Source organism: Ceratotherium simum, chromosome 5 (genome assembly GCF_057802395.1).
Source record: "Ceratotherium simum simum isolate JZ-2026a chromosome 5, ASM5780239v1, whole genome shotgun sequence".
NCBI lineage: Eukaryota > Metazoa > Chordata > Mammalia > Perissodactyla > Rhinocerotidae > Ceratotherium > Ceratotherium simum.
Window position 1 is genome coordinate 46,322,450 of NC_141904.1, and position 26,282 is coordinate 46,348,731.

At 35.0% G+C, this 26,282-nt stretch overlaps 1 protein-coding gene across 4 annotated transcripts in view; it reads left to right on the plus strand.

Moving 5' to 3' along the window:
- The window catches only part of TOPAZ1 (testis and ovary specific TOPAZ 1), a 77,991-nt gene that overhangs the window by 35,632 nt on the left and 16,077 nt on the right, over positions 1 to 26,282 (plus strand). For all 4 annotated transcript variants that reach the window (XM_004419583.3, XM_087430813.1, XM_087430814.1 and 1 more), the window contains exons 10-16: positions 4,007 to 4,158; positions 4,362 to 4,454; positions 5,892 to 6,007; positions 18,959 to 19,025; positions 20,109 to 20,283; positions 21,251 to 21,351; positions 23,679 to 23,844. In XM_004419583.3, the coding sequence (XP_004419640.2) occupies positions 4,007 to 4,158; positions 4,362 to 4,454; positions 5,892 to 6,007; positions 18,959 to 19,025; positions 20,109 to 20,283; positions 21,251 to 21,351; positions 23,679 to 23,844 (870 nt within the window). The remainder of the gene's footprint in view (positions 1 to 4,006; positions 4,159 to 4,361; positions 4,455 to 5,891; positions 6,008 to 18,958; positions 19,026 to 20,108; positions 20,284 to 21,250; positions 21,352 to 23,678; positions 23,845 to 26,282) is intronic.

Consider the following 26,282-nt stretch of genomic DNA (forward strand, 5'->3'; position numbering starts at 1 on the left):
GACACTACAAGAAAAGAAAAAACAGATAAATATCCCTTATGAAAATTCTCAACAAAATAATAGCAAACCAAATTCAGCAGCATATTGAAAGGATTATATACCATGACCAAGTGGGATTTATTCTTGGAATGCAAAGATGGTTCAACATACAAAAATCAATCGAAGTAATACACCATGTTAACAGAATGAAGGAGAAAACCCACATGATCATCTCAATGCAGAAAAAGCATTTGACAAAATTCAACACCTTCTGATGATAAAAACACTCAAAAAACTAGGAATAAAAGGAAACTACCTCAACATAATAAAAGCCAAATATTAAAAACCCACAGCAGACATCATACTCAATGGTGAAAGACTGAAAGTTTTTTCTCTAAAATCATGAACAAGGCAAGGATGCCTACTCTCACCACTTCTATTCAATATAGAACTGGAAGTTCTAGTCAGAGCAATTAAGCAAAGCAAAGAAGTAAAACACACCCATTTTAAAAAGGAAGGGATAAAATTATCTCTGTTTGCAGATGATATGATCTTATATGTAGAAAACCCTAACAAGAAAACTGTTAGAATAAATGAATTCAGCCAAGTAGCAGGATACAATTCAACATCCAAAAATCGGTTGCATTTCTATACCCTGACAATAAACAATCTGAAAGGGAGATTACAAAAACAATTCCATTTACAATAGCATCAAAAAAATATAAAATACTTAGGAATTAATTTAACCAAGGAGGTGAAAGACTTTTATAGTGAAATCTACAAAACATTGCTGAAAGAAATTAAAGGCGGCATAAATTAATGGAAACATTCCACATTCATGGATTGGAAGACTTAATATCGTTAAAATATCAGTACTACCCAAAGCTATCTACAGATTCAATGCAATTTCTATCAAAATCCCAATGACATTTTTTGCAGAAATAGAAAAACCCATCTTAAAATTCGTATAGTATTCCAAGGGATCCCAGAACAGTCTTGAAAAAGAAGAAAACTGGAGAACTCATACTTCCTAACTTGAAAACTTACTACAAAGCCACAGTAATCAAAAAGAGTGTGGTACTGGCACAAAGACAGACATATAAGCCAATGTAATAGAATATAAAACCCAGTAATAAACCCTCACATATATGGTCAAATGATTTTTGACAAGGGTACCAAGACCACTCAATGGGGAAAGGATAGTTTCTTCAACAAATGGTGCTGGGAAAACTGGATATCTACATACAAAAGGATAAAATTGGGCCCTTACCTAACACTATATACAAAAATTAATTCAAAATGGATCAAAGACCTTAATGTAAGACCTACAACAATAAAACTCTTAGAAGAAAACATAAGGACAAAAGCTTCACAACATTGGTTTGACAATGATTTCTTGGATTTGACACAAAAGACACAGACAACAAAAGAAAAACATAGGCAAATTGGACTTGAAAATTTTTGAAGTTAGTGCAGCAAAAAACAGTATCATCAGAGTAAAACAGCAACCCACAGAATGGGAGAAAATATTTGCAAATCATATATCTGATAAAGGATTAAAATCCAGAGTACATAGAGAACTCCTAAAATATAACAACAAAAAGACAACCTGATTCAAAAATAGGCAAAGAACTTGAATAGACATTTCTCCAAAGAAGATATACAAATGGCCAATAAGCATATAAAAAGATGCTCAGCATCACTAACCTTTAGGGAAATGCAAATCAAAACTATAATGAGACACCACCTCACACTCATTAGGATGGCTACTATTGAAGAAAAGAAAACAAGTGTTAGTGAGGATGTGGAGAAACTGGAATCCTTGTGCACTGTTGGTGAGAATGTAAAATGGTACAGACACTGTGAAAAACCATATGGCAGTTCCTCAAGAAATTAAAAATAGAATTACCATATGATCCAGCAATACTTCTGGGTATACATTCAAAAGACTTGACAGCAGAGTCTTGAAAGATATTTGGACACCTATGTTCATAGCAGGATTATTCACAATAGCAAAAATGTGAAGCAACCCAAGTGTCTATCAACAGGTGAATGGATAAAGAAAATGTGGTATATACATACAATAGAATATTAGCCTTAAAAAAGGAAGAAAATTCTGACATAGGCTAACACATCGATGAACCTTGAAGACATTATGCTAAGTGAAATAAGCCAATTACAAAAATACAAATACTGTATTATTCCACTTATATGAGGTTGCTTGGAGTAGTCAAAATCATAGAGACAGAAAGTAGAATGGTGGTTGCTGGGGGCTGGGGGAAGGGATAAACAATAACTGTGGGGAGTTATTGTTTAATGGATATAGAGTTTCACTTTTACAAGATGAAGAGAGTTATGGAGATGGATGGACAACATTATGAGTGTATTTAATATCACTGAATTGTACACTTAAAACTAATTAAGATGGTAAATTTTATGTTATGTGTATTCGACCACAATAAAAAAATTTGAAAAAAAAAAAACCAGAGCCAGCCCTGATGGCCTAGTGGTTAATGTTCAGTGCTTACTGCTTTGGCGGCCTGGGTTCATTTCCCAGTCGTGGAACCACACCACCCGTCAGTCAGTTGCCATGCTGTGGCAGCGGCTCACATAGGAGAACTAGAAGGACTTACATCTAGGATTTACAACCATGCACTGGGGCTTTGGGGAGGAAAAAATTTAAAAAAATAGGAAGATTGGCAACAGATGTTAGCTCAGGGCGAATCTTTCCCTGCAAAAACACACACACACACACACACACACACAATGTATCAGTTCATGTCAAAAACTATTAAAATATTCAAACCTTTTTCACCCAACAATTTAACCAGTGGAGATCATTTTAAAAAGAGAAATTATATTAATATTTTAATAATTTAAATTTAAAAAGTACTTAATGACAAAAAGAATGGTTGCATATCAGTTAGTAGACTACTTAAACACTAGCTAATGTAAATTCTTTCCAACTATGCCTTTTTTTAAACATCTGCAGTTCAAGTTTTATTAATAAGTTGTAGCAGACGCTGAATTTCCTATGTTATCAGTTGATCTGCTTCTTATGTAGGCAGCTATGTGGATAATGCAAAGTGAATAGCAGAAGAAATTTATCTGTATGTGCCCAGGACAAACTATTGTAGTATATAAAGAAGCTTTAGATTAAGTTGAATATTATTATGCTGTATTATTAAAGTTGTTAAAAGTTATTATAACTTCAATATTAATTTTTCTGTTATGCTATTGAATGTTATCAGTAGCTACTGACTTTCCCAAGCAACACCAAGTAATCCAGATAGTATTAAGTATTTTTTGCAGAAATAATTAACACAAAAATAAAACCCAAAGTAAGTTTTACTAATGTAGTTTCTGCTAAGGTATATAGATTTTGACCTGGGAAATTTTGGAATGGAGAAAAAAATCAATGAAGTGATCTCAATTAAAATAATTTTAGTAAAATTAATGGGGAAAAATTGGAAATGGTTTAAGTGCTGTATAGAAAATAGATGAAGAAATTGGAATAGATATTAAGAAATTACTTTATCAAAGGAAATTAATCAGTGTTTTAATTTTTAGTAGAATGTTCATAGTCATAAACTGAAATAAAAAGTATCCCCAGCTTTACCTGTTGGTGGGGTTAAAACAAGAAGAACAGGTATGTGTCAAAGTCTGCATCCATCCCCAAATTATAGTTTCTCTTACATGACCAGGCCACTGCCTGAAGACTTCCTGGGAGTGTGGCTCTCTAGGAGTTCATATTGAGACCGTGATGTATGAGGCAATTTGGACCTATTTTTTGTGGATAGCATATAAGTTGCTCCCAATGCATAACATCCCTGGTTGACTTCAAATGTTATTGCCATTAACTTTTGCTTTAATTTATTTTCGTCAAATATTTCTGATATTGAAAATATACCTTTCCAGACAATGAATTTATTACTCGATCTTTAAATATGGAAAAATGGTCTAATTTAGGAAAGATGAATATCTTAAAAGCAGCAAATGACTTTAATGTATATTTTTTCATTTTCAGTAAACATGTTTATGGAGTACTACAGAAAGTTTCCCCCGGGTATACACTTTGATTTACAAGTGCTAAATGACTTTTTAAATTCTTTACTCAAACATTGTTTATTGAAAGAAGTATTTCAGGTAGTGAACCTCAGCGTAATGGTTAAAATGTTGGTAAGTAACCTGAAAATATATATTTTTTAATATTTTAATTTAATTTCTCTGTTATATTTCTCATTTGTATAATTAGCAGTTAAGTGTCTGTTTGTTGAATGCTTTCTAGAGAACACTTGTGTTTTTCAGCATAAACGAATTTGAGAAACTTACTATACTAAAAGAAGATATGAAAATGAGTGTAATTTTTTTGTTTTATCCAGCCTGCTCTGAAAACATTGCTAAAGATATTTGAGCATGTGGCAACTATGAAGTTAAGGAATGCTGTACCTGTTTTAATTGATATCTTTTGCAAGGTATGATTTTATCTCTTTTATTCTCTGATAGTGAATAACCAAGAAAAATAATTATTTCCATTTGCACTCTTAAACTGTCCACATTCTTGATGCCAAAAAATTCTGTTTTCAGAAGTGTTCTATTTTCTCCTGAAACAGGGTTTATAAACAGACTCCAGTGACTGACAGCCCTTCCCCTTAAATAAATAATTCCAAGCGCTCCGGGTCTCTTCTTTCTGGTTCGTGAACTATCATCATCTCTACATCTTAAGGATGATTAAAGAAAATTCTCTTTTTCAAAAAGATTTGAGATCATTTATAACAAAAATAAATATTCAAATCAATATGTAAATAGAAAATCATGACCAAAACAAAGAAAGTACATGGGGAGAAATATGGTGGCTAGAAATTAATTTTATATTTGGCACTAAATAAAAAGAAAAAATAATTTTTATGGCTCTCTAAAAAATATATTAAAATTTTTGCTTTTGTTGAATACTTCCTAGTATTTGGTACTACCCAGACATCCATTTCAGAATAGGCCTAATAGCAGGAAAACACCCCCATTTTCTTTAGGAAGCAGCACTGGAACCACTCTAGCAGATGAACAAATATTTCAGTGAATACTTCTAGTTCCACATTACAAAACTTAACAGAATTACTTTCCTTGAAGTGTTTTGAATCAGAAATTACTGATCCCCTATAGTAGTTGTAGAAAACCTCAGTTTGATACTTCTCAGGGAATTTACAAACAGGCATAAGGTATAAACACCAGTGCTATACTAAAAGATGTGTATAAGTGGTTGAGATATCTTGGAGAACAAGAAGAATATTCAAGTTTTGAATTCAAAATTATTATTTTTATTTTAGCTTTAAATTCTTGAAGTAGGATGTCTTATTGTGGTTCTCAAATATTTGAAGAAAATCTGCTTCAGTTTTGTGTGTGTGTCTGTTTTTCAGCATAAACAAATTTGAGAAACTTAGTATACTAAGAGAAGACATGAAAATGAGTGTAATTTATTTGTTTTATCCAGCCTGCTCTGAAAACATTGCTAAAAATAGCAATGATTTTTGGTGAGGAAGATTCACTATGAGCTAACATCTGTTGCCAATCTTCCTCTTTTTTGGTTTTTTTTTTTTGCTTGAGGAAAATTAGCACTAAACCAAAATCTGTGACAGTCTTCCTCTATTTTGTATGTGGGTCACCGCCACAGCATGGCTTGACGAGTGGTGTAGGTCCATGCCCAAGATCTGAACCCACGAACCCAGGCTACCAAAGCAGAACACGCCGGACCTAACTACTACACCATGGGGCCAGCCCCTCAGATTTTTTAAATGAATTTTAATTCAGCTTGTCTTCATGTTTCACTTCTTCCATCAGTCTCTTAGTTTCACATACATTGGTTTTCAACTGTTTCATGTATTTTTAAGAATGACTCCTTTTTTTTTCTTCTACAGCTTGTTGAAGCTGGGATGGTGCTTGACCCAGAACACTTGAACTATATTGTTAAGCTCTTAAACCAAGTACAGGCTTCCAAACAAGAAATAACTGTAGTTCTGGAAATGAAATCCAGGTAAGAAAAATCAGTATAATTAAGGCTATATATATGTTTGGTGGGGACTTATAAAGGATGAGGCAAAGCACTTATCCCTGTTCATGTGTCCAGGCAGGAAGATAGTTGCCCACCATAAGCTCTTCTCCCATCTCTGGCTGTGTCCTAGTCACATTGTCATTAGTTAGGCTCCCTCTAGCCAGCCCTCCTGGCCAGCCTCCCCAAATCTTTCTTGGTGCCTGATTTCATCACAATGCCTGGCGCATCAAATGTAAAAGAAATCTCTCTTATCTTCTGTTTCACAACTTACTTAATTCCATTTAATGCACTCTCTTATACGTATATAAATTACCTAATTGTTTTTTCTCTTTCATTCACTTCTTGTTATGTTAGCTAGATCAAATATTTAATGTCTCTCCTTCATTCGTTCTCTCACTTGCTCACTTTCTCTGTTCAGCTTGTGGGCCTCCAAAGGCCTCTTTTTAAAAACCTGTGATAATTGTAAGAGTGGTACCATAGTATACCTGTATTGAGAAAAGGGAAAGCCATGAGTTTTACAAAAATTTTATTCAACTGTTATGTACATAGAGAAAAGTACACAAATTATAAGTATTTAAATGAACCATAACTTTTTAATGAAATCAGATTTGATAAAGTGCAAATGGTGTCAACCACCAAAGTCCTTGCGAATGCCCAGAAAGCTCCTTCAGAAAGCTTCCACAGCTGTTAATCTCATTTCTCGTTATCCTCTAATACAGAGGTTTCCAAACTTTGCTGGTTCACAGTGTCTACAGGCCAAAAGAAATACGTTAACAGTCCCATTTATTAACTAGTTAGATCCAAACAAGTTAGTAGTAGTTCGACAGTGTCTATCAGAAGCTGCTTGAAAATTTAAAACAGCCTGTGGGGTCCTGTGAGTTTGCTCTAGTGCCCTGGATGAATGGCGCACAGTTAGGGAATTGCAGTAATTCTACTAAGTAATTCTACTTCCCTCCAAGCACCAGCATTGAAGATGCATTTCAGTTCTTCGAGTTCTGTGATTCTTTTCATTTCTTTAACTATTGATAATTAATAATATTTATGTTGTCTGTGAAAACTATGACACTGTTTAGATTAACATTGTTGGGACTACCTAGGAAATAAATTTCTTTGAGAAAAATGCAATTTGTCTAGCATAGAGTTCTGGGATATAATCCATTTATAAGTAGGGTGAGTTGATATTTTCTTCCAAACATGAAGTCCTTCTTCCCCTGAGCTATATGCTAAAAACTTCACATTTTGGGCAGTGGCATCTATAGCAGAGAGCTCAAATGGGTAGCAGATGTTAGTCTCCTGCCAGAGCAGCATGCCCTTGTGCCCAGGATAGCTGCACAATTCCACCCTTCATGCAATGACTGGGAAAAGGATCTCTTGGCATAGGAAGACTCTGGAACAAACCAGCCTTCGTTTTCAAATTTTCAAAGTCACATAATCACACAAATATTTTTACAGCTCATTTTACACCCCCTGATTTTGAAAATTGTATCCTTATACATTCTGCACCTGCCTATGCTCCTGCTTCAAAACAATTATCTAGTATTTTTTAAGAGGTATTAATATTGGTGACCTATGATGAAGGAGAGAATAGGAAAATAACTGGGTAACTAAAGGGTGTGGATTGTGGTTGAGTATGTGGACCTGGCCTCAAGGCAGAAAGAAAAAAAATTCAGTATTTATTATTTTATATTTGAATTTTCCTGATACTCTTTGAAGTAATTACCCTTTTCTGGACTAGGGAAATGAGTTTCAGTGGACACTCATACTTTGATTTTGATTATAGGTTTTAATTAGGTAGTTTTTAGTTTGTTTGAAAGGCTTTTACTTTCAGTAGATAAAGCTGCAACAAAGAATTCTGATATTTATATTCAGGACATCAGTGAGAATTTAGGTATGTCTATAATCTAGGAAATTTGTTAACATACATTTAATGACAAAAAAATTTTTATTTTGAAATTTTTGAAATAAATTTATAGAAATGTTGCAAAAATTAGTATAGAGATTTCCCATGTACCCTTCATCTAGCTTCCTTTCATATTAAGAGCCTACATAATAATAGTGCAGTTATCAAAACCAGGAAATTAGCTTTTGAACGAATCTATTAACTAACTACAGATCTCAGTGCATGGTAGTAGGGGGTACATGGTGTCAGTATATCTTATTACTGGTTAAGTTAATCTTGATCACTTAGTTAAAAATGTTATCTGCCAGGTGTCTACACTATAAAGTTACTGTTTATCCCTTTGTAATTAACAAATATCTTGGGGAAGAGAGTTTAGCATTATGCATTATCCTGTTTCTCCTCAAACCTTCATTTGTTAATTTTAGTGTTCTTCAGTGGATCTTTCCTGCAAAATACTACTATGGTATTTGCCAAATGGTGATTTTGTATTTTCTCCATTTCTTCTACATTTATTAATTGGAATTCTTCAGTAGAGAAGAGCTGTCCCTTCTCCTCCATTTACTTAATTATTTATATCAGTATGAACTCACGGGTATTTATTTTATTCTATGGCTTATATATAATCTGATACTACCATTATTCATTTTTTTGCTCAAATTGTTCCAGATTTGACCTTTGGGAGTTCCTTCAGGTTGGTTTCTATATCCTTTCATCATGTTCTCTTCATTTTTCTACCATTTTCTTATTTTTTGGAGCCACAAAGTTGTTTAAGTCTCATCTTCTGTTTTCTCTGCCACAACATTGGCAACAACCACTTCTCCAAGGAGCTCTGGTTTCTTTTATAGGAGAATGGTATCTAAAAATCAAGATCTGAATGTGTTCATTGCTGCTAGAGTGTCATTACAGCCAGGTCTTCTCAGTGGACAGGGCTAGGAAATATATGTATTATATATGTATATGAAAATATATAAATACAATATATATATAGGAAATATATGTATATATGTATACAAAACACAAATACACAAAAATATATTTATTTCTCTATTTGTATGTATATTAAAAATACATGAGGGACCGGCCCGGTGGCGCAAGTGGTTAAGTGCGTGCGCTCCGCTGCGGCGGCCCAGGGTTCACCGGTTCAGATCCCGGGCGCGCACCGACGCACTGCTTGTTAAGCCATGCTGTGGTGGCGTCCCATATAAAGTAGAAGAAGATGGGCGCGGATGTTAGCCCAGGGCCAGTCTTCCTCAGCAAAAAAGAGGAGGATTGGCATCGGATGTTAGCTCAGGGCTGGTGTTCCTCACAAAAAAAAAAATACACGAGTTCATACTGATAGCTTGATTCTAATTGAACACCACAGGTTCATTTTAGCCTTCTCTTTTTCTTAAGTTCTTTCTCTGACAGTGAGAAACCTGACTCTCACTATCTACAATATGTTAACTCATTTATTCAATCCTATTACCCACATAAAGTAGTTTCAGAACTGCTAACCCATACCGCTGTGGAAAAAATTTGTCCAGTATGGTAATAGTATAAAGGTGTTTTTTTCTTTGGCCTTACGGTATTCAGCCAAAACACTGTTTCCTAAGTTACTTAGTTCTTTTCTTTTCCCACTCCCATTCAATATAGTTATTTATTTGTAGACCACTTAGGTTTATTTGTTACTTTTTGTATTATATTTCGAGTTCCCCCACATCCTAGTTGGTTTTAATTATTTATTTAGGGAGATATATGAAACATTATTGTTTGTTCTAAGAGTCAAAGCTATACTAAAAGATTTGCAATGAGAATTGTTACTCCTCCTTATCCCTATTCCTGCATTTCCATTCCCTCCTTCTTTCTGCTCCTTTTCCACCCACACACCGGAGGTAACCAGTCTTTTAGTTTCTGGTTTATCCTTCTTATAAGGAGCAGATGTATATTTTTTCTTATATTTATTTCTTACATAAAATGTAACTTACTATAAGTACTCTTCAACTTTGCTTTATTCACTCAAACAGTATATCCTGGAAGTCAGTCTAAATCAGTTCATAGGGGGCCGGCCTGGTGGCACAAGTGGTTAAGTGCGCACGCTCCGCTGCAGTGGCCCGGGGTTTGCTGGTTTGGATCCCGGGCGCGCACCGACACACTGCTTGGCAGGTGGCATCCCATATAAAGTGGAGGAAGATGGGCATGCATGTTAGCCCAGGGCCAGTCTTCCTCAGCAAAAAGAGGAGGATTGGCAGATGTTAGCTCAGGGCCGATCTTCCTCACCAAAAATAAATAAATAAATCAGTTCATAGAGAAATCATCATTCTTTTTTATAACGGCAAAGTACTCCAATGTGTGGATGTACTATAGGTTTTTCAACCAAGGTTTGGGTATTTAAGTTGTCCCCAATATTTTGCAATAGAAACAATGCTGCAATGAATAACCTTGGGTATGTGTATTTTTGTATTGTGGGAGGTATATTTTCATGGTACATTTCTAGAATGGAATTGCTAGGTCAAAAGCTTGCACTAGAGCAACCACTAAAACAAACTATACAAAGAGAGATACTCAAGATACTATAGATAATCAAAATGGAATTCTAAAAATGTTCAAGTTACCCTAAGGGAATATAAAGAAGGAGAAACAGAAGAAACAAACAGAAAACAGATAATAAAATGGCAGACTTAATCCCTAACATATCGATAATTACTTTAAATATAAATGTTATAATTACAACAATTAAAGGACTAACTATAGGATCTCTACAAGAAAAAGAGCATGAGTGGCTATATTACCATCAGATAAAGTGTACTTAGGAGCAAAGAAAATTACCAGGGACAAAGAGAAATATTGCATAATGATAAAATGGTCAGTACACCAAGAAGACTTAGCAATCCTAAATGTGTTTGCACCAAACAGCAGAGCTTCAAAATATGTGAAGCAAAACTGATAGAACTAAAAGGATAAAATAGACGAATCTGTAACTATAGTTGAAGACTCTATAAAATCAAATCACAGAGGAAGATAGCAAGAGAGGAAGAAAGGAACAAAGGAACTACAAAATAGCCAGGAGACAATTAACAAAATGGCAGTAGTAAGTCCTTACCTATCACTTATTACTTTAAATGTAAATAGATTAAATTCTCCAATCAAAAGACATAAAGTGGCTGAATGGATAAAAAAACAAGACCCAACTATATGCTGCCTATAAGAGACTCACTTGTGCTATTAAGGACACACATAGGCTAAAAGTGAAAGGATAGAAAAAGATATTCCATGCAAATGGAAACCAGAAGAGGGCAAGCTGTACTTTTATCAGAACAACTAGACAAATAAGAGACAAAGAAGGTCATTATATAATAATAAAGTAGCCAATTCATCAAGAGGATATAACAATTATAAACATATTTGCACCCAACATCAGAACAGGTAGATATATAAAGCAGATATCAACAGATCTGATGGGAGAAATAGACAGCAATATACTAAAAGTAGAGGGCTTTGACATCCCACTTTCAGCAATGGCTATATCATCCAGACAGAAAATCAATAAGTAGTCATTGGACTTGAACTACACTTTTGACTAAGTGGACCTAACAGACATACAAAACAATTCCATCCGACAGCAGCAGAATACACATTCTTCTCAAATACACTCAAAACATTCTCAGGATAGATCATATGTTAGGTCACAAAACAAGTTAACAAATATAAGAAAATTGAAATCATATCAGATATCTTTTCTGATCGTAATGATATGAAACTAGAAATCAGTAACAGGAGGAAAACTGGAAAATCCACAAATATGAGGAAATTAAACAATGTAGTCCTGAAGATCCAATGGGTCAAAGAAAAAATCAAAAGGGAAATCGAAAAATATCATAAACAAACAAAAATGGAAACACAACATACCAAAACTTATGGGATGTGGCAAAAGCAGTTCTAAGAGGGATATTTATAGTGATAAATACCTATGTTAAAAAATAAATATCTCAAACAACCTAACTGTACATACACGTCAAGGAACTAGAAAAAGAAGAACAAACTAAACTCAGTATTAACAGAAGGAAGGAAATAACAAAGATCAGAACAGAAATAAATTAAATAGAGACTAGAAAAACAGTAGAAAAGATGAACAAAACTTAAGAATTGGTTTTGAAAAGATAAACAAAATCGACATATCTTTAGCTAGACTAAGAAAAAAAGAGAGAAGGCAGAAATAAAATCAGAAATGAAAGAGGAGACGTTACAACTGGTAGCACAGAAATAAAAAGGATCATAAGAGACCACTGTGGACAATTATATGCCAACAGATTGGACAATCTAGAAGAATTGGATAAATTCCTAGAAATACATAACTTACGAAGTCTGAATCATGAAGAAATAGAACATTTGAACAGACCAAGTATGAGTAAGGAGATTGAATTAGTAATCAAAAATCTCCCAATAAAGAAAAGCCCAAGACCAGATGGCTTCGCTGCTGAATTTTACCACCAGTTAAAAAAGAATTAATACCAGTCCTTCTCAAACTCTTTCAAAAAATTGAAGAGGAGGAGACACTTCCAAACTTGTTTTTCAAGTCCAGCTTTACCCTGATACCAAAGTCAGACAAGGGCACTACAAGATATGAAAAATTATAGACCAGTATTCCTGATGAACATAGATGCAAAAATACTCAACAAAATATTAGCAAACTGAATTCAACAGTACATCATACACCCAGATCAAGTGGGATTTATCCCTGGCATGCAAGAATGATTCAACATATACAAATCAATAAATATGGTATACCACCTTAATAGAATGAAGGATAAATATCATATGAGCCTCTCAAGAGATGCTGATAAAGTGTTTGACAAAATTCAGCATCCTTTTGTGATAAAAACTTTCAACAAATTAGGTACAGAAGCGGGCCGGCTCCGTGGCTTAGCGGTTAAGTGCGCGCGCTCTGATGCTGGCGGCCCGGGTTCGGATCCCGGGAGCGCCCCGAGGCACCACTTCTCCGTCCAACGTGAGGCCGAGTCCCACGTACAGCAACTAGAGGGATGTGAACCTATGACATACAACTATCTACTGGGGCTTTGGGGGGAAAAAACTGAATAAATAAAATCTTTAAAAAAAAAAAAAATTAGGTACAGAAGGAATGTACCTCAACATAATAAAGGTTATATCTGACAAGCCCACAGCTAACATCATACTTAACAGTAAAAAGCTGAAAGCTTTTCCTCTAAGATCAGGAATAAGAAAATTATGCCTACACTCACCACTTCTATTCAACACAGTACTGGAGGTCCTAGCCAGAGAAATTAGGCATGGCAGAGAAATAAAACACATCCAAATCAGAAAGGAAGAAGTAAAATTGTCTCTGTTTGCAGATGACATGATCCTATGTATAGGAAACCCTAAAGACTCTACCAAAAACTGTTAGAGCTATAAATGCATTAAGTAAAGTTGCAGGATACAGTATTAACATACAAAAATCAGTTGTTCTATACACTAACAATGACATATTCAAAAAAGAAGTAAAGCAACCCATTTACAACAGCATCAAAAAGATAAAATACTTAGGAATAAATTTATCTAAGGAGGTGATAGATCTGTACACTAAAAACTATAAAACATTGATAAAAAGAAATTGAAGAAAACACAAATAAATGGAAAGATATCCTGTGTTGATGGATTAGAAGAATTAATATTGCTAAAATGTTCATGCTACCGAAAACAATGTATAGATTCAGTTCAATCCCTATCAAAATTCTAGTGACTTTTTTCACAGAAATAGAAAAAATAATCTTAAAATTCATTTGGAACTACAAAATAGCTGAATAGCTAAAGCAATCTTGAGCAAGAAGAACAAAGCTGGATGTGGTTTATATATACAATGGAATATCATTCAGTCTTTAAAAGGAAGGAAATCTTACCATTTGCAACAACATGAATTAACCTGGAGGACATTACACTAAGTGAAATAAGGCAGACACAGAAAGACAGATCTGCGTGATCTCACTCATGTGGAATCTAAAAAAGTCTAATTCAGTAACAGATTCCAATGGTGGTTGCCAGGGGCTGGGCAGTGGGGCAAATGGAGAGATGTTGGTCAAAGGGTACAAACTTGCAGCTGTAAGATGAATAAGTTCTGGAGACCTATTTTACAGCATGATGACTATAGTTAATAATAACGTATTGTGCCCTTGAAATTTGCTGAGAGTAAATCTCAGGTGTTCTCACCACAAATGAAAAGGTAACTAGGTAAGGTGATAGACGTGTTAATTAGCTTGATTGTGGTAATTATTTCACAATATATACATATATTAAAACATGTCGTGTATCTCAGGCCAGCCCAGTGGTGTAGTGGTTAAGTTCACATGCTCCACTTCGGCGGCCCAGGGTTCACAGGTTCAGATCTGGGGCGCGGACCTACGCGTCGCTTGTCAAGCCATGCTGTGGCAGGCATCCCACATATAAAGTAGAGGAAGATGGGCACAGCTGTTAGCCCAGGGCCAATCTTCCTCAGCAAAAAAGAGGAGGGTTGGCAACAGGTGTTAGCTCAGGGCTAATCTTCCCCACCAAAAAACAAAACAAAACTGTGTTGTATATCTTAAATATATACAATATTTATTTGTCAGTCATACCCCAATATAGCTGGGAAAAAGGTGTCATCACCAGTGCTGGCAAGGATGTGGGGAGTGGATCATACATTGTTGGTGGGAATGTAAAATGGTACAGCCATTCTGGAAAACAGTTTGGTTGTTTCTTTAAAAACTGAATATTCAAATACCAAATGCAGGTATTGAACTACTGGGCATTTATCCTGGAGAAATGAAAACTTTTGCTTACATAGAAACTCACGCACAAATGTTCATAGCAGCTTTAGTTATAACAGCCCAAAACTGGAAAAAACCCAGATATTCTTCAACAGGTGAATGAATAGTTAAACTGTGGTACATCCATACCGAAGAATACTACTGAGCAATAAAAATCCACAAACTGTTGAAACATGAAACAGGTTGAATTGATCTCAAGGGAATTGTGCTGAATTTAAAAAGCCAGTCTCAAAGGCCACATGCTGCACAGTTCCATTTATATAACATTCTCAAAATGACAAAACTATAGATATGGAGAACTGATTAGTGGTTGGCAGGGGACAGGGACGGGTTGGGGGATGGGTATAAGGGATAGTATGAGGAATTTCCTTTGTGGTGATGGAACAGTTGTGTGTCTTTATTGTGGTGATGGTTACATGAATCTGTACATGGGATAAAATTGCATAGAACTACACATACACACACACACACACACACACACACACGAATGAATACATGTGAAAGGTGATGAAAACTGAGGAATATCTGTAGTCTAGTTAACAGTATTGTACCAATATCAGTTTCCTGATTTTGCTGTTGTACTATAATTATATAAGATGTCATCATTGGAAGAAGCTGGATGAAGGATACACAGGACTGTGTAATATTTTTGCAACTTCCTGTGAGTCACTAATTGTTTCAAAATAAATTTTTTTTGAAAGTAAGTACATATATTAGATATTGCCAAATTTCCCTCCAGAAGGGCTGTACCAATTTGTATTTCCCCCAGAAATATATGAGACTGCCTATTTCAGCACAGCCTTGCCAACATAATGTGTTGTCTTACTTTTTAATCTTTTCTAATTTATTAGGGAATAAATGGTGTTTTAGTGTTAATTTGCATTTTTTTCCTTATAAATGAACATTTTCTTTTCGTATATTTGAGAACCGTTTTTACACCTTTTGTTGTGAATTGTCTGTTCATGTCTTTTTCCCGTTTTTCTATTGGGTTTTTAGTTCTTTGTTTCTTAAGTTTTACGAGTTCTTAATATATTATGAGTGTTAGGCCTTTGTCTGTAGTATATATTGCAAATATTTTTTGCCAGTTTGTCAGTTGTCTTTTGAATTTGTGTATGGTGTTTTTTGCCACGCAAAAACTTTTATTTTTATTCAACCTAATGTATCAATCATTTTTTTATTGCCTCAGATTTGAGTCATAGTTATTTTTTATTGCATCTGGATTTTGAGTCATAATTTCCCTACACCAAGGTTTTAGAGGAAGTCACCCATTTTTTCTTCTATTAATTTTTTCATTTTTTCAGTTAGGTTCCTAATCTATTTGGAGTTTATTCTTGTGTATGATGAGAGATATGGATCTAGTCTTATCTTTTTTGCAATGGTTGTCCAATTTTCCCAGCACCATTTATTAAAAAGTCTATTTTTACCTCCAGCAATTCGAGATGCCACCTTTATCGTATACAGAAATACCTTGGAGATATTGCAGGTTCTGTTCCAAACCACCACGATAAAGGGAGTATCACAATAAAGCAAGTCACACAACTTTTTGGTTTCCCAGTGCGTATAAAAGTTTATACTATACTGTAGTCTATTAAGTGTGCAATAGCATTATCTCTAAAAACCAATGTACATACCTTAATTTAAAAATACTTGATAGCTAAAAAATGCTAACCATCATCTGAGCCTTCAGCAAGTCGTAATCTTTTTGCTGGTGGAGCGTCTTGTAAAAAATGCAGTATCTGAAGCACGATAAAGCAAAGCACAATAAAATGAGGTATGCCGCACTAAATTTCATATGTACTTGGGTTTGTTTCGGGACTTTGTATTCTATTCCACTGGACTATTTGTCTATTCCTGCACCAGTACCACACTATTTTAATTATAGAGGCTTTAGTAGTATGTTTTAATATTTAGTAGGGATAATTCCCCACAAAGTTTTTCTTTTCAGTGTTTTCTGGCTATTCTTGCATGTGTGCTTTACTACATGAACTTTAGTATCAACTTCCTAACCCTGTATATAGTAGCTTGTTGGTATTTTTATTGGAGTTTCATTAAATTTATGAATTAACTTTGCAAGAACTGACATCTTTATAATGTTGAGTTGTCCTTTTAAAGAACAGGGAATGTCTTTCTGCTTATTCAGATTTACTTTTGTGTCTTTCAGGGGTGTTTTAGAATTTTCCTTGTATAAGTATTTAATTTTTGTTGCTATTGTAAGTGAAGTTTTCTGTACCGTTATGTACTCTATTTCTTATTTCTTTATTTTTTGTATATATAAAGGATATGGACATTTGTTTATAAATTTTGTATTCTATATAAATAAAAAATTCTATGATAGGTATACTATCATATCATCTGCAAATAGAGATAATTTTACTTCTTCTTTACCATTATTGTGCCTCTAAGTGATTTGTCTTTTCTAATTGCATTGGCTCATACCTCTAGTACAGTGTTGAATAATAGTGGATATAGTGGACATCCTTCCATTGTTCATGATCTTAGTGGAAATATCTCTAGAATTTTCTCGTTAGATACAATAGTGGCTTTAGGACTGAGGTTTATATATTTAATCAGTTTAAGAAAGTATCCTTCAGTTCCTATATTCTTAAATGAATTAATGTTGAATTTTATCAAGGGCTTTTTCAGTATCTGTGGAAATAATCATGATTTTTTTTTTTAAGATCTGTTAATATGGTATATGATGTTGATGGATTTTCTAATTTGAACTTACCTTGCGTTCTTGAAATAAATACCACTTTATCATGATGTATCATTTTTTTAAGGTGGTCTTGGATTCTATTTGTCAATATATTTTTTTAATTTCTTATTGTGGTAAAGTACGCATAATATAAAATTCACCATCTTAATCATTTTTTTTTTAGCATTTATTTATTTATTTTATTTATTTTTTGTGTGTGTGAGGAAGATCAGCCCTGAGCTAACATCCCTGCTAATCTTCCTCTTTTTGCTGAGGAAGACCAGCTCTGAGCTAACATCTATTGCCAATCCTCCTCCTTTTTTTTTCCCCCCCAAAGCCCCAGAAGATAGTTGTATGTCAAAGTTGCACATCCTTCTAGTTGCTGTATGTGGGTCGCGGCCTCAGCATGGCCGGAAAGCGGTGTGTCAGTGCGCGCCCGGGATCCAAACCTGGGCCGCCAGTAGCAGAGCGCGTGCACTTAACTGCTAAGCCATGGGGCCAGCCCTTAATCATTTTAAGTTACAATTCAATGGTATTAAATACATTCACATTGTTGTGCAACTGTCACCACCATCCATCCCCGTAAATCTTTTCATCTTGTAAAAGGGATCTGTTTGTTAATATTTATCTAGTTTTTTGCATCACCATTATGAGTGATAATGTTCTGTGGTTTTCTTTCTTTGTCCTGTCTTTATCTGGTTTAGGTATCAATGTTATACTTAACTTCATGAAAGGAATTAGAAAGTGTCCTTCCCTTTTAATCCTCTGGAATAATTTATAGAGCATTGGGACTAATCACCAAAATTGACTCCAGAGTTTGCTGTTATACAGTATTCCTAGTTTAATGGCACCCTCTTCTTTCCCCTTTCTCTTCTTTTCCTCTTTCCAATTGCCAAAAGGTGCTTCTGCATTCATCTTTGTCTTTTTTCCTGTCCCAGAGGCTATGCATTTCACAGATTGCCTTCTTTAAATCACACAAACTTTTAAGTTCCTTCTGTTTGGTTTGTGTTCTGATCTACCTAGACACTTTTTTTTTTTTTTTTTAGCATTTTCAGACTTAGTGTGGACTCAGTCTTTGTGGTGGTACTTTTTAAATCAATGTTAAGTCCCTCTGGTAGTTTCCCTTTCTGGTTCTCCCTTCACAAGTTTTTTTGCTTTTTTTTTTTTTTTGTCTATCTTTTCTTGCCTCAAATCCTTGTGGAGCAGTGAGAGTGGAGTGGGAGCAGTAGCGATCAAGTGCTGGAATTTCATGTTTTTTCTCTTTTTATTCACAATTATTTTGAAGCTTTGGCATTCTCTGTCTTCAAATTAGGCTGAAGGTATAGTTTCATGTGGAATTTGCTTTTCCCTTGTTGCCTACAGTTTGGGTTAGAAATAGTGTGAGGTAGCTATCTCTGCAGTTGCCATTTTTGTCAGCTCTAAAGAATATTAGCACATTCCTTTTTCTCCAGTCTCTTAGGTATACACTATAGAACAAATGAATTAGGAACAATGGTAACTTTTGGGGGGGTGAACACATTAACCCTTTTCTATTATTAAAGGTTACAGATGAGGCAATTTAAAAAGAACTGGAAGTGTGATGTAGATTCAGCCTTGAATGAAATAGAGGTATGACACTTATTTTTTAAATAAATTGCTGGGATCTCTGAAAAACAGTAACAATAAGGAAACTTTGAATAGTAACCCCATTTTAGGAAAAGTTTTAGAAATGTGGCTATTACACAAAGAAAGCGCTCAAGGAAAAGAAGTTTAATTTTTTTTATACTTTGAGATGCAGACGTAATTTCTAGAGTTGTGGACTAGTCTAAAAATAATTCTAGAAATAATTGTTTAGTTTCAAAATTAACTTATATTAAGGTATAATAATCTAAAGCTTAGCCTTTAATTCTTGTTGCTGGGAAGACCCACTCAGTGCATAAGAAAGTTGTCTTTCTTTTCATGATCCATGGATGGCTGCAGTACATGAAGTGATATGGGAAAGTCAAGATCAGCATGTACTTTCCAAGCATTTACAGTATAAGAAACAGAGGACTTTCGGGATGCTTTTACTTTTTAATTTAATATCATTTTTGTACTCATCTAATAATTGTTGGTCTAGTCTTAATTAGTATTTATAACCTTGAAACAATTTTTTGTTGGTGTGGAAAACTATTTCTTAGTTCATAATAGAAAATAATAGGAAGATAGTAAGTTTATTGAAATGTACTTTGTAGCCCCTTTTGTAGAAGAAATGTAATACTCAAAAGGATATGTGGGCAGGCACCACATCATAAATGGCCAAATAATAGTAAAATGCAATCTCTAAAAGTAATAAAATAATGTACTGCTGTGGAGACAGCTCAAATCATGCTGTTAATCATCTGTTTTCCATAAAATCTGTCTCCACTGTCTAGTTCAGGTTTGGAGGTGACATCATTAAGTATGTTAGGAACTAGATAATTAAAACAAATGTACATTGCCATCTGGAACTTATAGAGGCTTTGCTATAGTCAGAAAAGCAAATTTTACAATAGCATGTTATTGATGTTGTAACATTTATCACTAAGTTTATAAGATTTGCAGAGATTATATCTTATTAATTTCTGTATATCTAATGCCTGCATGTGCTTACTTCATGTTTGCAAAATATGTTTTTATAAATGACAGCTTTCTTTCTTTCTTTTTTTTGTTTTGTTTTTAATAATTCTGAAGCATTGTAAAGAAAAAGGTGACTGGACCAAATTGGGAAATTTATACATTAATGTAAAAATGGGCTGTGAAAAATTTGCAGATTTCCAGAGATTTTGTGCTTGTATTGCTGAAGCACTAACAAAAGACTATAAAGAAGAGAGACTAGCTGTTCCATTTTGTGAATTTGCTGAAACAGGTAAAATACCACTGTTTTGGTCTGAGTATTGTATGTTATGGTGATGCTCTGTTCTTAACAGGAATGTAAAGCTCTTAATATTTTCCATGTTGGGAATAAGTTAATAGTATTGCAGGTTTAAGATACTTTTCTTTCCCTTTATAAATTTTTCCATCTATTATTCTTAAATTACATTATAATGATATAAGGTCAAGAGTTGGTGTTTTAATATCAGATGTTTCATATTCTTATTCTTCTTTTCATTCAGATTGGTAAAACTATTACTAGCAAATTATACTGGAGCACCTGAATTTTTGAATCATTAAAGTTGTTACTGTCTTCACTATTATAAGTCAACAAAATTCATATGTTTTTGAGACTTTTTTTTTTGACATGAGCTCTTCACTGTTATATTCTTTATCAGGAGTCGGCAAACGTTTTCTGTGAAGGACCAAATAGTAAATATTTTAGGCTTTGTACACATCACATATGATCTGTGTTGCATAGTTTTCTTTTCTTTTCAAACAACACTGTAAAAACAGAAAAACGAGGGGTCAGCCCAGTGGCACAGTGGTTAAGTTTGCGCGCTCTGCTTCGGCTGCCCGGGGTTCGCAGGTTCGGGTCTTGGGCGTGGACCTACGCACTGCTTATAAGCCATGCTGTGGCAGGCGTCCTACCTATAAAGTAGAGGAAGATGGGCACAGATATTAGCCCAGGGCCAATCTTCCTCAGCAAAAAGAGGAGGATTGACAACAGATGTTGGCTAAGGGCTAATCTTCCTCATCAAATAAATAAATAAATAAATAGAAAAACTATTCTTAGCTTACAGGCTATACAGAAACAGGCCACAGGCCAGATTTGGCCAGTGGGCTGTAGTTTGCCAACACCTGGTCTTTGTGGTAGTATCAATAATTCCATATTAATTTTCCTTTTCCATCATTTTAAGTGACTATTTCACTTTCTTCTATATGCCTACTTTGTGTTTCAGTTAGCAAAGATCCACAAAATAGTGAAGTAGATAAAACTTTGCTGGGAAGAATTGGAATCAGTGCTATGTACTTCTATCACAAGCTGTTGCAGTGGTCCAAGGTACTTGTTTAAATTTTTGTTTTGGCTTCGTATAGAGAGTGTTAGTTTTAAAATTTTGAACAGAGTATGGGTTAACCTTTCAAATTAGGAATTTGCTAATAATCATTACATGTGGCAAAATGAGTCCCAGAGTATTAAGTGAATTATTAGGTGGTATATTAGGCAAATGTGGAAAGGAGGTGGCATGAGACTGACTACTATGAAGAATCTCAGTATAGGGAACACTTAGGAAGCTGTGCTAAATGTCATATTTACTTGAAGCAACTGTCAATTCAGAATTTATTTTGCCAGCTCCTGAGTATTGGTAGCATTGTAATTTTGGAAGAGTTCAAGATACCTTTTTTAAGATGAACCCAGGATATTCACAATTATCAGAACTCCTTAAAAATCACCTCTTAGAATGCTCTGGAACACTATATACCATATATCTTGATGTCTACCTTTGAGGTTTAGCTCACCATAGAAGTGGTTTAGTGATTCTAGACCATATTGTACTGCCATTCTTTAGATTTCCCTGAGGTGGCGGGTGGAGTTATAGATTCAGTAAGGTTAAAGTACAGGATAGGAAAATCCAAAATAGGGAGGAAGTGCTGAGGGATGGAATAATACAGAGATTGGAACAGTTGAGAGTAAGGTCACTATTGAATCAACTATTAAAATGTATCTTTTATGACTTCCTTCTTTTTGTAAAGAGGTTATTTCATAATTGAATGTGTTCAATAACATTTAAGTACATGGTCACTCATAAACATGCAAAATTCATGATTTTTTTTTTAATTAAAACAACAACAGAATCATTGTACAGAAGGTCTCCAGTCTCCAAGGTCTCCAGGAGGTTTAGCACTTACTGTGTGGTAGGCCTGGGATGGGCAAAATGTACCTTGCCCCTGGTCTCACAAGCTAGGTGAATGTTGGTCATAGCATTAATTTCTTGGATATTTAATGCTTGAGAAATTGAGGACTGCCTAACAAGATGACCCCTTTTGAAAACTCAGACTGATTTTGCTGAAATTTTAGAGTCTGTCTTAATTTTATTTGGTTATTATTTCTTAAGAGGTTGGTGAATTTGTGCCTGTATGTTAATTTAAAATTTTCACTACCTTATTTAGGACAAATATTTTATTTATTATCTTACTTAGTATGAATTTTTTTAATGATACCTATTCCCTTTTGAAACACAAAAGTAAAACCACTGAAATTAAACTAAAGCTATCCCTTGAAAAATGCACTCATTTATGCAGTCAAATTGAAAGTATCTTGACATCATAGTATGCACCTGACTCAAAATAGTACAGAATATAGTATAAAACAAGGGTCTGCAAACTAAGGGCCAAATCTGGCCCACAGCCTGTTTTTGTACTTCTCAAGAGCTAAGAATGTTTTTTGCATTTTTAAGAGTTAGAAATTAAAATCAACCACCAGGGGCCGGCCCAGTGGCATAGTGGTTAAGTTCGCACCCTCCACTTCGGCAGCCTGGGGTTCGCAGGTTCGGATCCTGGGCGCGGACCTGCACACTGCTTATCAAGCCATGCTGTGGTGGCGTCCCATATAAAGTAGAGGAAGATGGGCACAGATGTTAGCCCAGGGCCAATCTTCCTCAGCAAAAAAGAAGAGGATTGGCAACAGATGTTAGCTCAGGGTTGATCTTCCTCAGGAAAAAAAAAAACAACAAAAAGAATGTGCAACTAACCAAATGTGACCTGCAAAGCCTAAAGCATTACCTATCTGGCTGTTCATACAAGAAGTTTGCTGACCCCTGATATGAAATAATAATAAATGTCCAATTTCTGATGTCCAGACTAGAGACAATCTCTATGTAGATTATGTGAAATAATTAGTCTATTGAATCAAAGAAACAATTTTCAGCCAACAATTTATTCTTTTTTCCCCACTATCATTCTTTATCTAAATTTGATAACAAATTATCTTCAGTTTCACTTGTCTCTTCCTCCTGGATCTCAGGGTGATCAACAAAAGAAGTGCAAAAATTTATAATCAGTATTTTTCCACATTAAGGCATAAAATCCTTTTGCCAAATGACATCTTTAGGGGAAGCTCAGTGTATCAAAGGAGAACTGCTGAAAGGGGCCCGGTAGTGGGGGGTGGCTAATATGAGGCAAAGCCCTTCTTGCTCCACTTCCCCTTCCATCTTTGTAGCTGAGCAGGAAAGGGCTTAAGGAGAGAGTCTTGGAGCAGTTTGAGAACCATCAGTCTAGAATGATGATTCAAATTGGATAATTGGCTTCTACATAATTATCACTGACTTTGTATCTCTATAATACTCTAAATAATTGATACTCAATTAGTGTTCTTTATTTTTACTCTAGGGAAGGAAGGTCTTAGATAAACTGTATGAATTAAAAATACATTTTACAAGTTTAAAAGGCCTTACAGGGCCTGAGAAGTTAGCACCAAGATGTCAAATTGTGAATACTGCAGCAGAAATTTTTCTAAAAAGTGGAAGCCTAGATGGTGCCATTTGGGTATTAAGGGGTAAGTTCTGGTATATGCAACCATAAAATAATTTGTTGTTATAAATTCTTGTCCATGTAGTTACCTTAAGTTGATATTGAATTGTGGGTGATAATTTGTTCTAAACCCTAGTGATCATGTGGGTAGGAAAGGTGGTTGTTGTATAAAATGAAAGGAGAAAGTTAACCTAGCTTTAAAGAAGAAATTGTATGAAGCTTTATTGAAAAGCTAGTTCTTATTTTGGCCTAGGCAACACACTAATTCCTTTACCTGGATTATCTCAATTAATCTTCATAGAAACACTATGAGTTTAGAATTATTACAATCTTCATTTTATAGATAAAAAATGTTGTCAGAGACATTAAGCAACTTGCCCAAAATGAAATAGCTAGTACGAGGGCCGGCCCTGTGGCTTGGTGGTTAAGTGCGCGCGCTGCGATGCTGGTGGCCCGGGTTCGGATCCCGGGTGCGCATCGAGGCACCACTTCTCCGTTCATCCTGAGGCCGAGTCCCGCATACAGCAACTAGAAGGATGTGCAGCTACGACATACAACTATCCACTGGGGCTTTGGGGGGAAAAAATAAAATAAATAAAATCTTTAAAAAAAAAAAAAAAAGAAATAGCTAGTACTGAGTAGAAGCCAGCTTCAAACCCAGACAGCCCAGCTTCAGAGCCCAGGCTTCAGCTGCTCTCTGAGACAGGGAAATCCTGATTGCATAAACTCAGTCTTTGCATATACAGGCAAATACGACTTCAAACCAAGACAAGTAAAGCTTACTTTCCCTAGTAAGCCAATCCATCTAGCAGAAATTACAATGAAATTAAGCCAGCAGAAGCAGTTGAGGTTAGTTTGATATGAGGTAAATAAAAGTTTAGGGAGCACAGTAGTAGCACAGCATGGTGTCTAGTGGTGGCTCTGACTACTTGGACCATGAGGCAGATTTTATTTGATAAGATGGGGTAAGAATGAAGAAACCTCAAGAGTCTCAGAGTTTAGGTGGAAAGATGGAATATATGCACAAGTAAAGCAAGTAGATAACCTTTACACTAACACACAAACACATACTGATACACATACATATTCATATATATATATAAAATACCTCATATTTGTGCAGTGCAGAGAGTTTATGGAATACAGAAGTTGTGAGTGGAAAAGATTCTTCTTCAACTTAACAAACATAGCCAATGAGGTTTGCTAAGTGGGGAAGAATAACCAAGAACAAAAATAGAAATTAATGAAATGCAAGCCAGAGCTCACAGCTCTGTTAGCAAGAAATGGAAAGGTTAAAATAGTTGATAAAAATGTGCTTGGGTCATCTTGTGACAGGAAACTTCTGGCTAAAAGTTTCTGGCAAAACTAGTCTTTCTTAAACTAGAGATTGGGGGAGAGTTTGTGGGAGAGACGTGGAGTGGTCTACGGAGATTTAAAATTTTTACAATTTTGACATTATCTTTAAAAATTCTATAAGTTATAAACACAAATTCTCTTTTGCAGTGACAGTTTCAATTGAAATTCATTTTTATAAATTTTATTTCTTCCAAAGAACGGCTCTGGAGCTGGTCCAGTGGCATAGTGGTTAAGTTCACGTGCTGTGCTTTGGCAGCTGAGGGTTCGTGGGTTCGGATCCCAGGCACGAACTTATACACCGCTCATCAAGCCATGCTGTGGCAGCGTCCCACATACAAAATAGAGGAAGATTGGCACAGATGTTAGCTCAGGGACAATCTGCCTCACCAAAAACAAAAAAAAAAAAAAAAAGGGGGGGCTCACAGAAGTATGCTAAGTTCTCCCCAGAATTTTTTTGTTCACTAAAAGGGTTCTGCAGTGAACACGCTATTCTCAAGAAAGGAAATACAAATGGCTCAATCTCACTTGTAATAAGTATAATATGCTTTGCATGAGGGTAGAGAGAAACAGGCATTCATGTACATTATCTGTAGGGGCTTTTTGGCAAAATATCTTTCAAAATTTAATAACGCATTTTCCTTTCATCTTTTAACTCCATTTCTAGGAATTTCTCCTATGAACACATTTATATCTATATACAAGGGTATGTGCTGTAAGTTATCTGGAATCTTTTTTTTTTTTACCATCAACAATGATAACGAAGGATTCCAGAGAACTTAAGTGTCCATTAAGGGAGTACCAGTTAATTAAACTGTGTGATAGCCATATGATGGAGTAGAATGAGGCAGATCTACAGAAACTCATTTGGAATGATCTCCAGGATCTATTGCCAAGTGAAAAAAGGAATGTGTAGAACAGTATACAGTATGCTACCATTTGTGTAAAAAAAAAATAAAATGGATATATACATATTTGCTTATATACCCTTAAAATATTTGTAGAAGGATGCACAAGAAACTAGTAATAGTGGTTGCTTCTGGGAAAAGGAATTGAGTGCTTGGAGTATAGGGATGAGAGGCAGATTAACTTTTTACATATGTTTTTTCT